Genomic DNA, 13,115 nt, shown 5'->3' with positions numbered 1-13,115 from the left:
GTGATGGTTTACTTATAAATAGCAGTGAAGGCATAATTAAAATAGCAGAAGACTACTATAGAGAATTGTACAAGGAGCGAGGAAATGATGCCAGCAGTGGGGAAGATGGATCACAAATTAGTAACACATACGACATATCCGATATTCTTCCTGATGAGGTAGAACATATGTTGAAGAAAATGAAGAATCAGAAAGCTCCGGGGGAAGATGAAGTTACTGTAGAGTTGTTAAAATTGGGAGGAAGAGACATGACACAGAAACTGGCAAGACTCTTCACAAAATGCATTAGAAAAGGTGTGATGCCAAAGGAATGGAATAATGCAATAATAGTTTGCTGCATAAGAAGGCAGATAAATCAGAAATTGGAAATTATAGACCAATTAGCTTGTCATCCCACATCTACAAGTTGTTCATACGGGTTATTACTAAAAGATTAGAAAGAATACTTGTGAGAATCAGCCAAAAGAGCAAGTTGGCTTTAGGACAGGATTCTCAACTATTAATCACCTTCACGTAATATCACAGCTAATGGAAAAAGGAAATGAATATAAAACACCATTATGCCTGGAATTTGTGGATTATGAAAAGGCATTTGACTCCATACAGCATAAGGCAACGTTTCAAGCACTGGAAAGACATGGCATAGATACCCTGTATATTATGATTTTGAAAAAAATATATGAAAACGCTACCTCCTTTATTAAACTAGACAAAGACAATAGCAAATTTAAAATTGAGAAAGGACTTTGACAAGGAGACACAATATCTCCGAAGTTGTTTACTGCTGCCCTTGAGGAAGCTTTCAGAAGATTGGACTGGTCACAGAAGGGAGTCAGTGTGAATGGAGAGTACCTAAACCATTTAAGATATTACAGATGACATTTTGATCATAAGCCATGATCCCAAAAAATTTGAGGAAAATCTTAATCAGTTATGCAGAATTAGTAAGGATTTCAGCCTAAAGATGAATATGGCTAAAACAAAAGTAATGATGAACAAGTATGCCACAGAAAGGGTTATAATGATTGAAGGAGCAGTAATTGAAAAGGCGGATTCATATACTTATCTGCGATAAGTCATAAAACTGTAATAATGATAAATTGCTGGAAGTCAAGAGAAGAATAAATTTTGGATGGGTCGCATACTGAGCAGCAATATCCCAATTTGTCTGAAATGTAAAATAATGAACCAATGTATACTCCCCACCATGACTTATGAAAGTGAAACTTGAGCACTCACCAAAAGAATGGAAGAGATCTGAGAACTATACAGCAAAGAATGGAATGAATTATATTAGGAATCAGATTGTTAGATAAGAAGAGAAACACATGGATGAGGCAGCAAACTCAAGTAAAGGATATTCTTATCAAAACTAAAGAACTAAAATGGTCTTGGGCAGGACATATAGCTCTAAGACATGATGAATGATGACAGATGGACTAAGAAAATAACAGAATGGTACCCAAGAGGAGCTAGAATTAAACCTGGTAGACAACAACGGAGATGGACAGATGAAATTCACGATTTCGTGTGTAGTAAATGGTTGGCCATTGCACAAAAGAGAAGGAACTGGAAAGTTGCTGGAGAGGCCTTCATCCTGCAGTGGATTGAAAATGGCTGATGATGAATATAGTCATGCCAGTCCTTTCACCTGTTAGTTACATTTACCTTTCTTAAAACTCATTTCTGAAGATTCTGATTCTTGATCAATTATTTTTTTTCTTTACATAGTTATCAACTCCGTGGGTTAAAATAGGCTTAATAACTGCATTGTAAACATATTACATTGTCTTTTGTCTGACTTTTCTTTTTCTTTTTTTACCTCCCGATTGAATTTGTTTAACTGGCTTTCTGCATATCCTGCTTTATTTAACTTATAGTAAATAAATTTTTGAATAAAGTAACTCCTTACTATGCTAGAGTTCACTTTACCATATGATCTGTACCGTGCTCTGTGAGGCCCTGGGTGCCAAGCGTTTCCGTGGCCAAGCGATTCTCATGCGATTGAAGAGTGTTTTTCTCTAAGCTACTAGGTTCTCTTTTGTTTTCTCCCTTGCTTATTAAACTTTTCCGTGAAGTAGCTCTACTTTCTTAAAAGCACTAAGAAAAGAGCCCAGAAGAAGGAAAGAACCCTTTTCTTTAATTTAATTTGTCTTACTAACTGTTCTAACCTATATGCTTGGCCACAAGCGGCACTGCTCCTGCCTCCCTGTGGCGGGGCCAGTAACCTGGGGAGTAAAAATAAACCCCAGGGCCAAAAGGAGCTAACATGGATATGGGCAGTTATCCACCTTTAGAGCCATCAAGCTCAGGGTCAGAAATTCCTGACAACGACCATGACACCAACCAGCCCAAAAGGCTTAGAAAGGAAGCTCAATGCCATGATGAATTACCAAATTTCTTGGTGATTCATTCTTTATCCTCCCACCCTGTGGGCAAATTATCACCCATTATTATCAGTAATAGTGGGTGATAATTTGGAATCAATTACTGGATCACCAAAAATGGTGAAAAGACTACAATCTGGAGATCTCCTCATTGAAACAGCCACCGCAAAACATTCTGAGTGGCTCTTAAACACAATATCATTTTGTGGGGTCACAGTATCAGTTACTCCATACAGAACCTTAAATTCATCAAAGGGTGTGATCAGTGAGTGGGACCTAATTACAGTCTCCGAAGAAGAGCTACTTCAAGAACTGAATAGTCGAAAAGTTACAAATGTGAAACGGATTATGACTAAAAAAGATGGAAATCTCACTCCAATGAGATCCATCATTTTAACATTCAGTACGCCAGACTTACCATCCTCAATTAAAGCTGGCTATTTGAATTGTCATATTAGACCATGTATTCCAAATCCCATTTGCTGCTTCAAATGCCAGAAATATGGGCATTCGCAGTAGGCATGTAGAGGTGAGGCCATATGTCCCATCTGCTGCTCTAAAGATCACACTCAAGAGGATTGCTCTGTCAAAACCCCTGTTTGTCCAAACTGCAAAGGAAGCCACCCAGCTTTTTCCAAAACATGTGAGCTATGGATTACAGGAAAGAAAATTCAAAAATACAAAATAGAAAATAAAGTCATCTTTCCTGAGGCACGTAGACAAGTTATGTTGACTATACCTATTAGTCGTTCCTATGCAGTTCGCACTCAGAACTTTGTTTCTACTGCAGCTCAAACAGGTGTATCAGTTCCACCTAACACCTCTGTAGCGAACTGTCTCAAATCTACACTTTCAACCTCAAATAAAGATAATCCTCCAAAAAAGAACTAGCGAAGCCACAAATACTCCAATCAGCATTCCTATTCATATCCCATCGGTCCCAGTTGAAAAAGAACAATTAAAATCTGGATCAGTCTCAAAAAAAAATCAGTATCTCCCTCCAAAAGTATGGATGTAGATGAGCTGCTAGATAATGAGGAGCCCATTCTAGAACTCCATGCAGATGACACCATGGATACTGGACACCCCACATTCTCAAAAAAGGACCAGAAAAAATGTCCCACGTACAAAAAACAGTAAGATGAATCAATCATCCTCAGGTAAACCTAAATAATGCATAAGATCATACATTGGAATTGCAGAGGACTAAGCAGTCATTCTGATGACTTAAGAGATTTAATCCTATAGGTGTATGCTTACAGGAAACATTCTTGTCACCCCAAGTTTTGCAAAATTTTCACGTTATACCATTTACAGACGAGATAGGAACTCAGAATCACCTGCACGTGGAGGAGTTGCTATTCTTGTTAATGCTAACATACCATCCAGGCTGATCCAATTGAGAACTACCCTAGAAGCTGTGGCAGCTCGTGTTGCAGTTGGTACATCATTTATCATTGTTTCCATTTATATTCCGCCATCTGCACCACTTCTGCTTTCAGAACTTGACAACCTCATTGCACAACTCCAATTTGTCTTTTTGGTGACTTTAATGAACACCATCCATTGTGGGGATCTGCCACAATGGATAGAAGAGGCAAATTGATGGAGGAATTCATGCATAATAATGATCTTAATTTATTAAATTCTGGATCTCCTACCTACAATCCACTTAGCAACCGGATCTGCTTCTGCAATAGACTTGTCAATTTGTTCACCATCCATATTTCCAATCATGACATGGTCGGTATTAACCGATCCCTTTAACAGTGATCACTTTCCAATTATTTGCTCGCTACAAACAGGGGTAACTTCAAATCCCGATCAACGATCCACTTGACAGTTTAAAAAGGCAAACTGGGTGGCTATTCTGCCCAAATACGCTTAGACAGATTTTATTCTCAAAGACAACATATTGATGATGTAAACACTTACATAACCAATCAGAATCAGATTCTGACTGCAGTTAAGGCCTTCATTCCAAAATCCACGCCATATCGAAAACACAGAAATCACTGGTGGAATACAGATTGTTTAATTGCCAAACAGGGAAAAAACTGTGCTTGGAATAATTTCTGCAAGTATCCCACCACTAGTAACCTAATTGCTTTTAAAGGACTAAAAGCAAAAGATAGACAAGTTAGGCGGAAAGTGAAACGGGATTCACGGATTGCTTTTGCCTCCACCATTACCAAAGACACGGATACACGGGTCATCTGGAAAAGAATACAGCCATTAAATGGCAAATTTGCTTGGCTGCCCTCTCTGATACTTCATTGGAAAGGGAAAGATATTTCTACTCCCGAAGAAGTTGCAAATGCATTAGCAGAATCATTTGCGAAAATCTCAGCTTCTGCCATCCACCTTCCAGAACATCAAAGCAGGTGCAGAACGGTATAAAATCAACTTCTTCATGTGCCTCTCATTCCCATACAACCAACCATTTACGTTAACAGAACTTCAAGAATCATCAAACAGATCTTCCAATAGTGCTGCAGGTCCATGTGGAGTTCATTACATTATGCTAAGGTATTTACTTGGAGAAGACTTGAAAACCCTATTAATTTTTTATAGTCGGATCTTCTCTGAAAATGCCTATCCATCTTCATGGTGCTATTTGTTCATTATCGCCTTACCAGAACCAGGAAAAAATTCTTCCTGTGTTGGAAACTACAGGCCAATATCTCTTACGAACTGCAGGCACCTCCGTAGCCAGGTGGGAAGGAGCAGCAGTGCATAGCACACGCTTCTTGATTAGACAGGGGTTCGAGCCCGTGACCACCAAATACGGAGGATGCGGAAAGATCGGGGAATGACCACCGCATATCCCGGAGCAATATGGCCTTAGTTGCTAATGCTCCTAAAAACCAAAATAACAATAACTCTTACGAACTGCATTGGAAAAATTTTCGAAATAATGGTTCTTACTAGGCACACTTACATCCTGGAATCAGAGAATCTCCTTCCAGATCACCAGTATGGCTTTCAGAAAAATAGATCAACCCTAGATGTGCTCATTAAAACCGAGTCTCATATCCGCAATGCCATTGTCATGAAACAACATCTAGTCATGGTCAATTTAGATCTTGAAAAGGCATTTGATACTACATGGTGTCATGGTATTATTAGGGACCTTTACCATCTGGGGCTTAGGGGTCATTTGCCGGAAATAATTGAAAATTTCCTGCAATTGCGGTCTTTTAAGTCCAATACAAAAACGTACTCTCTACATCTCACATTCAAGAAGAGGGAGTCCCACGGGGATCAATACTTAGTCCAACACTGTTTTCAATCCGAGTGAGCAGTATGACATGAGATGTCCCAAAAACCGTTCAAACTTATATGTATGCAGATGACCTTACCATTTCCTCTCAGTCTCAAAGTATAAATACCATCGAACGGCAGCTCCAGCTTGCCATAACCAAAATAGAATCCTGGACTTCACGGAATGGTTACCGACTATCAGAAAAGAAATGCACTGTCACTCACTTTTTCAAGAAGTGAGCTCTCCATCCCGAACCTGAACTACAAATAAACAATACTCCAATCCCAATTGTTAATACCGTTAAATTTCTTGGACTACTATTAGACTGCAAACTGAATTTCCAAGCACACATCACTTATTTGAGAACTTCTTGTTTAAAGCATTTGAATATACTTCATTCGGTCTCATCTATGTCATGGGGAACTGATCGTTGTACTTTGCTGCATCTTCATAGAAGTTTAATCTGTTCACGACTAGATTATGGTTGTCCAGTGTATGACTCTGCCAGGAGCACTGGCAGAGTTTAAAACGACTAAATATGATCCATCACAGTGCTCTGAGGAGCGTTGGGAGCTTTCAGGACTTCTCTGATCCGAAGTCTATATATTGAAGTGCACGATCCCCGTTACACTTGCGAAGAAAAACACTACTGCTTCACTACGCTGCTAAGATCCAGAGTCTACCATCGCGCCCAAGTTGGGAGTATCTCTATAATACTCGTTGGGAAGCCTTCTATGAGAGCAAGCCAAATGAAAATAGACCTGCCTCTCTCAGGATCAAAGAGCTTGTTCAGACTTGGAATGTCAATTTAAATTAAATTTTCCAAGACACAACTACACCTGTTGCTCCTTGGACATATGTGTCTGTCTCTCAAGATACACACTTCCTCCAGTGGGGGAAAAATATTACACTTCCCTGCAATATCAAACGGTTACATTCAGCTCATACTACTATGCTGTGGCAGTTTTTCCTTTTATGTACAAGTTCAGCCACACTTTCGCTTGCTTGCAGTGTCTTCACAGCTGAATTATATGCCACTTAGTAGATTATTGAGCTTTCCATCTCATCTGCTGTAATTTACACAGATTCTCTTAGTGCTGTCTCTGCCATAAGGAAGAATTTCTCCTTTTCTCATCTTACATTGAAACAGATTCATTCCCAGCTATTCACTTGCAGTGTGTCCAATCAGTCAATCAGTTTTTTGTTGGATCCGTGGCCATTCAGGCGTTCCGGGAAATGAAAGTGCTGACTTTGCCGCTAAACATCCTCAACCTTCTCTCTCACAACATCCTCAGGTTCCTTTCTCTGATTTTAAGTCTGTCATATGCAAAGCATGCTATGATAAATGGTCACAGACCTGGAAAAGTGACACCAACATTAAACTTTTACCAGATAAAAGAGGATCCAAAGCTATGGCTGTCTGGCTTCTGACGAAACAGACGAGAGGAAGTGGTACTGGCAAGACTCAGAATTGGATACACTCACCATACTTATCTCTTCCTATTATTGGGAGAAAACCCACCACAGTGCTCATCATGTCAGATTCATCTTACAGTCCGTCATTTTCTGGTTGATTGTCCCTTACATTCAACCATCCGGTCAAACATTTTTCAGTCACTCTCTACATTGAATATCTCACCTGATTTATCTCGCATCTTAGGAAATGAAGCAAATATTGAAGAACTTTTATTATATCTAAAACATATTGGTTTGTACAAAAGCATATAATTTAACCTCTCTAATAATACGCTTTTTGTCAATTAACAATGAACAGACACAATTTGGCCTTAGTAGCCCTTGTGTTGTTAAACCGAACAACAGCAACAACATGCTCTGTGATATGGGATAACTTAAAGAGTTTCAGGATCTCCACTAGTAGTCATTGGTGTTTGTGTAATTTTTTGCAATGAATTGTTAAGAGCACCTTTGTTTATGCTTGGGGAAAGAAAAACAGGAGAGCCAATATCAGTAGAGGATTTATGTATTAGATTATGTTGGCATTTTTGTTTTTCCTTTGGTTAATTGAAATAAAGATGTGTCCTTCAACCTCTTGAAGACAGAATGATTTCTTAAAAGGTCTTTTCAGTCAGATCTTAAGTTCTTTTCAGTTAGATAGTTTGCTGATCTTAAGCAAAAGCATTAACAAAATTAGAAATTCTGAGTTCCCACGAAATTTCTTTATACTGTTTAACAACTATAAAAACCAATTGTCATACTTTGTGACAATTGGTTTTTATGGTTGTTATATAGGAGTGTTGAAGAGTACTGCTTCATGAACATCAACAAAATGCTTAAAATGTGGTCCTGCAAAACAACAGTTGTGCAGTCATTTCTATCAGAAGTTCCCCCATTGAGTGGAGTCCAGAGTCACTTATTGCAAATGGAAATTGTTTTTTTTTTTTTTTTCTTTTTTTTTCAATCAGTCTATGATGGAGAAATTGACTTAGAATTGACTTTTCTTTTGGATGAGGCATGGTTTTATCTTAATGGACAAGTTAATGACCAAAGTAACAAGTATTGGAACTTATAAAATCCACATTTTCTTTATGCTGTTGCTCTCCACAATATAAAAGTGGGTATTTGGTGTGCTTTGAGTGCATGGAGTATTATCAGACCTGTGTTCTTGGAGAGGTAGAAGAGTTTAATATTATAACCATTTTTTCTTAAGTTCTACAAATGTTTTCAACAGGATTCTGCTGTTGTACATGCTTTACATCACCCAGTGAAGACATTGAGAAATGTGTTCAGTAAAAAATAACAAGTCATGGATTATGGACCACACTACCTTGTTCTCCAGACATCACTCACTGTGATGTTTCCTTGCGAGGTTATTTAAGGCATAGAATATACAGAAGGAATCCTCGAACTGAGAGAACATTTAAAAGGTGGAATGGCTAATTATACAGAAAACAGCTGCAGTGTGAGGGCCATAGTCTTTTCAGAGGGTGTATGAAGTTCATCATAGCTTCATACACCCTCTGGAGAATAAGATGGCACCATTTTCAGCATATCCTTTAATGAAGGTGAACAGGCATTAATTATATTATTATATAACAAGGTAGACATTAATTATATTAATAAATAATGAATTTAATAGGCACTACTTTGTTCTTAAAATATGCATCACTGTACTATTTCTGAATTCTCACTATCACTAGAACTGACCAAATGAAAATACCAGCAAGTGATGTTCCAATCCTAGCACAGCAAACTGTGATCAGTGTCACCTGTTGTTTCATGAAGCATACATCCATACCCATCTGTATTGTAGAAGCATTAGGTAAGGATACAATATAAGATCATCTGAACAGGATCATCTGGAATTATAAGGGAATCACAGTATGGCTTTGTCATGCTGTGATTTTGACATGGGTCAAATCATGTCTGTCATCTAATTAGCTATTCTAGAGTTGTCAGTAAAGAATTGAATAGAAAGAATAACTGACATCAGTTACTTAAATTTCAGTAAATATTTTTATACAGTCTGACATGAAGACAGAATAACATGAGTAGGAACTCCGCCATGGACGGTCCCAAGCCTGGCTGCGAAAGGAGGAGGGTGGTCATCCTGCCGAAATGACCAGAACCGGGAAACCGGGGAAACTAGGCAAGAAACCGCATGAAATTCGGAACAAGCTCTTACAACAATGTTACCGCATCCGGGGTAGCCGATGCGCCAGCACTGGGGACCCAGGGTACTGGTGTGAAGTGGACCACTGGCCACAGAACAAGCTGTTATAACAATGTTACTGCATCCGGGGTGGCCGATGCGCCAGCACTGGGGACCCAGGGTGCTGGTGTGGAGTGGATCACTGGCCGCGGCAATGGGCTTACTACGCCGAAAAGGACAATTAACATTGGCGAATGGAATGTTCGAACGGGGCACCACGTTGGACAAAAGGAAATCATTGCCCGAGAGCTACTTGGGTGCAAGATGTCAATCGCGGCGTTATCCGAATTAAGGCTCACCGGGTCTGGAACGATGATCATCCAGCCACCGGCACCTAACGAAGCGGTTATGCTATTCTACTCTGGTGGTGAGAAACGAGAAGCAGGAGTGAGCTTTATGGTCGATGCTCAGGCCACCAGTGGTGTGATCGCTTTCCAGCCAATGTCGGACCGCCTGGTGGTCCTTGCTGTCAGGGGCACCATCGGGACCCATATTGTCTCCGCCTATGCGCCAACTGAGACTAGCCTGGACCTGACCAAGAATGACTTCTACAACCAGCTCCAACATACGCTGGATTCAATTCCGCAGACGGGTGGTCATCCTCGCGGGGGACTTTAGTGCCCATATTGGCGTGGACGGGTCTGGTTGGGAGGCGGCAATGGGCGGGTTTGGCCATGGGAGGATCAATGACAACGGCTTACGTTTGTTGTCCTTTGCCGCATCTGACAACCTGATCATTGGAAACAGCCATTTCCAGCACCCTCAAAAACATCAACTTACATGGCGAAATCCATCTGGCAAGGACTCGGCAATCCTGGACTACATTTTGATCAATGCCAGATTTCGCTCATCACTCATGGACGTTCGTGCCATGAGGGGACCTGATTGCGGATCTGATCACTACCTCATCCGGGCTAAGGTGCAGCTCAAATTACGGCATGCAAAAAGATCATCTCGGTCAGCCAGGCTGGACTGGAGGCAGCTAATGAATGCTGCCAACAAACAGGCATATCAGATCGCCCTATCCAACCGCTTCGAGATGCTGGCCGTGCCCGAGGATATAAATGAAGAAGAAAAGCAGATCTCTGATGCCATCCTGGAATGTGCCAAGCCCCTATGTCCACCTGCCTGACATCGAACGCAACCATGGATATCAGACGAGTGCCTCGGCCTCGTGGACAAACGGGGACAGGCAAAGTTGGTCGACTTTGAACGGTACCGGCAGCTAAACTGAGACGTCCGACAGGGAATGACAGTAGAAGGAGAGGCATGCTGGAACCGGGTGGCAGACGATCTTGGAGTGGCGGCGTCCAGGGACGAGTGCCGCGCTCTCTGCCGCGCCCTCGGATGTCTGAGTGGAGGGACCAAGTTGACTGGTGACAACATCGGGAGTGCTGGTGGGGCCTTCGTGCGATCACTATCCGGGCGCCTGCGGCGGTGGAGTGAATTCTTCAAGGCTTTGTATAATCACGACCCACCTCAGGGACTGCCAGCAACAGCACTCTCGATCGACCCCCCTGAGGTCTCCATGGTCGATGTTGAGCCTACAGTAGAAGTGAAAGCAGCCATGCGGTCCCTGAAGAATGGCAGGGCACCAGGAGTGGACCAGGTCACCACAGAGGCGATCAGAGCCGGGGGAGATGTATTGCTTCGCCGACTGCACTCACTCCTCAAAACCATCTGGTGCACTGAACAAATTCCGTTAACATGGAGGAAAGCCATTATCGTACCGATCCACGGGAGGGGTGATGGCCGGGACTGCAGGAACTGCCATGGCATCGGCCTCCTTTCCATCGTCAGAGGGGTTTTTGTGGGGATCATCCAGTCGGGACTGCAAAAACATCGCGAGCAAACCAGTCAAGAAGAACAGGCAGGATTTAGACCAGGGCGGGGATGCTGTGGTCGGGTCTTTGCCATTCGTCAGCTGATGGAGGAGAGGATCCGGTGTGGACAGCGAACCGTCATTGTTTTCATTGACTTTAAGTCTGCTTTCGACTGTGTCCACCGGCCTGCCTTATGGAGACTACTGGAGGTGGGGGCATGTGCCTCGAGGGGTCATCACGCTCCTCCGGACTGCATGCAGCGGTTTGGCCGGCTGGGTGCGCGTCCGGGGCGATTTATCTGAGGAATTTACCATCCAAACTGGAGTCCGCCAAGGGGATGTGGCCTCCCCGTTGCTTTTCAACATCATGGTCGGCGCCATTATGAGGCAAGCATTCAGAGACAGACAGGGCATACAATATGACAGGGATCACTGTGTGACTGACCTGATGTTTGCTGATGATAGTGCTATCCTTGCCGGTAACGACGCTGAAGCCACGGACATCCTCTACGACATTGCCTGCATTGCCCGGCCATACGGTTTGAAGATCAATGCTGGTGGGACAAAGGCCCTGACAACAGATGGGTCGCAAGCCACCATCTATCTCGAAGGCGTCCAGGTCGAGCGGGTGCAGGACTTTAAATGCCTTGGGTCGCTGGTCCGGGGGAGGAGAGTTGCTTCCGCCATGGGGGTCCACAGCGGAATTGGACAGGCAGCCACTGCGTTCGCCTCGCTCAAATGGTGTCTGTGGAAGAGGGCCAACATTTCCACAAAGACTAAAATCCGACTCTTCCGGACTTTGATCCTGCCCATTCTTCTTTACGGATCGGAAACATGGATTTGTCTCAAGTTAGATTTGAACAGGCTTGAGGTGTTCCAAATGTGATGCCTGCGGCGGATCTTGGGCGTCTCTCTTCGCGACCGCATCACTAATGATACCATCCGCGCCAGATGCCAACAGCAACCAACCATTGCCGACCAAATCCAGAAGCGAAGGCTCAGATGGTTTGGCCACGTATGTAGAATGGGCACGAACAAAATACCATCCACACTCCTTTGGAGACAACGACCCACCCAATGGAGCATCCAACGGACCGCGCCTAGGAAAACGTGGGCCAAGCAAGTGGAAGATGACTTGAAGAGCCGATGTCTCGACCTTAACCAGGCCGGGACTGAAGCCATGGATCGTAAGGTATGGAAGAACATCACAGAGCAAGTCCGAAACCCTGCGGCACCTACAGCAGCATACTGGTTGCGTGGCCAACTGCCTCCCCCAGCTACCAGCTAAGGACCAAAGAAGAAGAAGAAGAAGAACATGAGTAGGAGACAGAGTGGTTATGAATGACCACTACTCTTTGTGTACTGAGTGGAGTCCAGAAGAATTCAGTTCTTGGCCCTTTACTATTTCTAAATATTCATTAATGATGTTGGTATCACAAGTTTATCTAAGTTTGCTGATTTTACCAAGGAGGATGGGATAGTTAATGGCAGAAATAAGGGTATGTTAGTAAGATTTAGATTTATTATTCAATAATTGGCTATAAGATGTAAATTTTAATATTTTCTTTTGAAACTAAAACTGAGAATAATATGCATTAAATGTTGGTGTGGGTTATTGTTCCTTCTTATGCTTTCATATAGTGCTTGCATATGTTAACGTTTTGACATAAATCTTTATGCGAAATATTTATATCATATTAATTATGATTAATTATTAATGATAATTAAACATATTTATTTTTATTTTTTGCAGATATTGAGCATCCTGTTAAGTACAAAGAAGAAATTGAAAAACTTTTGAAGGATATTGCAACTTATTCATCCATTTATTCAGACACACTACAAGAGAAGTCTTGCCAGCTTAAAACAGAGGAAGAAAATTTATATAGTATTTTAGAAATGAGTGAAGAAACAGTAAGTTTTCCATAGTCATTTGCTTAATAATTGTTAGAAATTGATTGTAAATACAAA

The 13,115-nt window shown here is 41.9% G+C and overlaps 1 protein-coding gene across 1 annotated transcript in view; it reads left to right on the top strand.

Moving 5' to 3' along the window:
• The window catches only part of LOC150085326 (uncharacterized), a 178,906-nt gene that overhangs the window by 146,449 nt on the left and 19,342 nt on the right, over nucleotides 1-13,115 (top strand). The window contains exon 9 of the mRNA XM_090374527.1: nucleotides 12,898-13,058. Coding sequence (XP_090230653.1) covers nucleotides 12,898-13,058 — 161 coding nt within the window. The remainder of the gene's footprint in view (nucleotides 1-12,897; nucleotides 13,059-13,115) is intronic.

The sequence above is a fragment of the Mastigoproctus giganteus genome, chromosome 5, assembly GCF_048544385.1.
Source record: "Mastigoproctus giganteus isolate SK-2022 chromosome 5, ASM4854438v1, whole genome shotgun sequence".
In the NCBI taxonomy this organism is placed as follows: Eukaryota; Metazoa; Arthropoda; class Arachnida; order Uropygi; family Thelyphonidae; genus Mastigoproctus; species Mastigoproctus giganteus.
The sequence above is the reverse complement of the archived record's forward strand: the minus strand, read 5'-3'. Positions and strand labels throughout refer to the sequence as shown.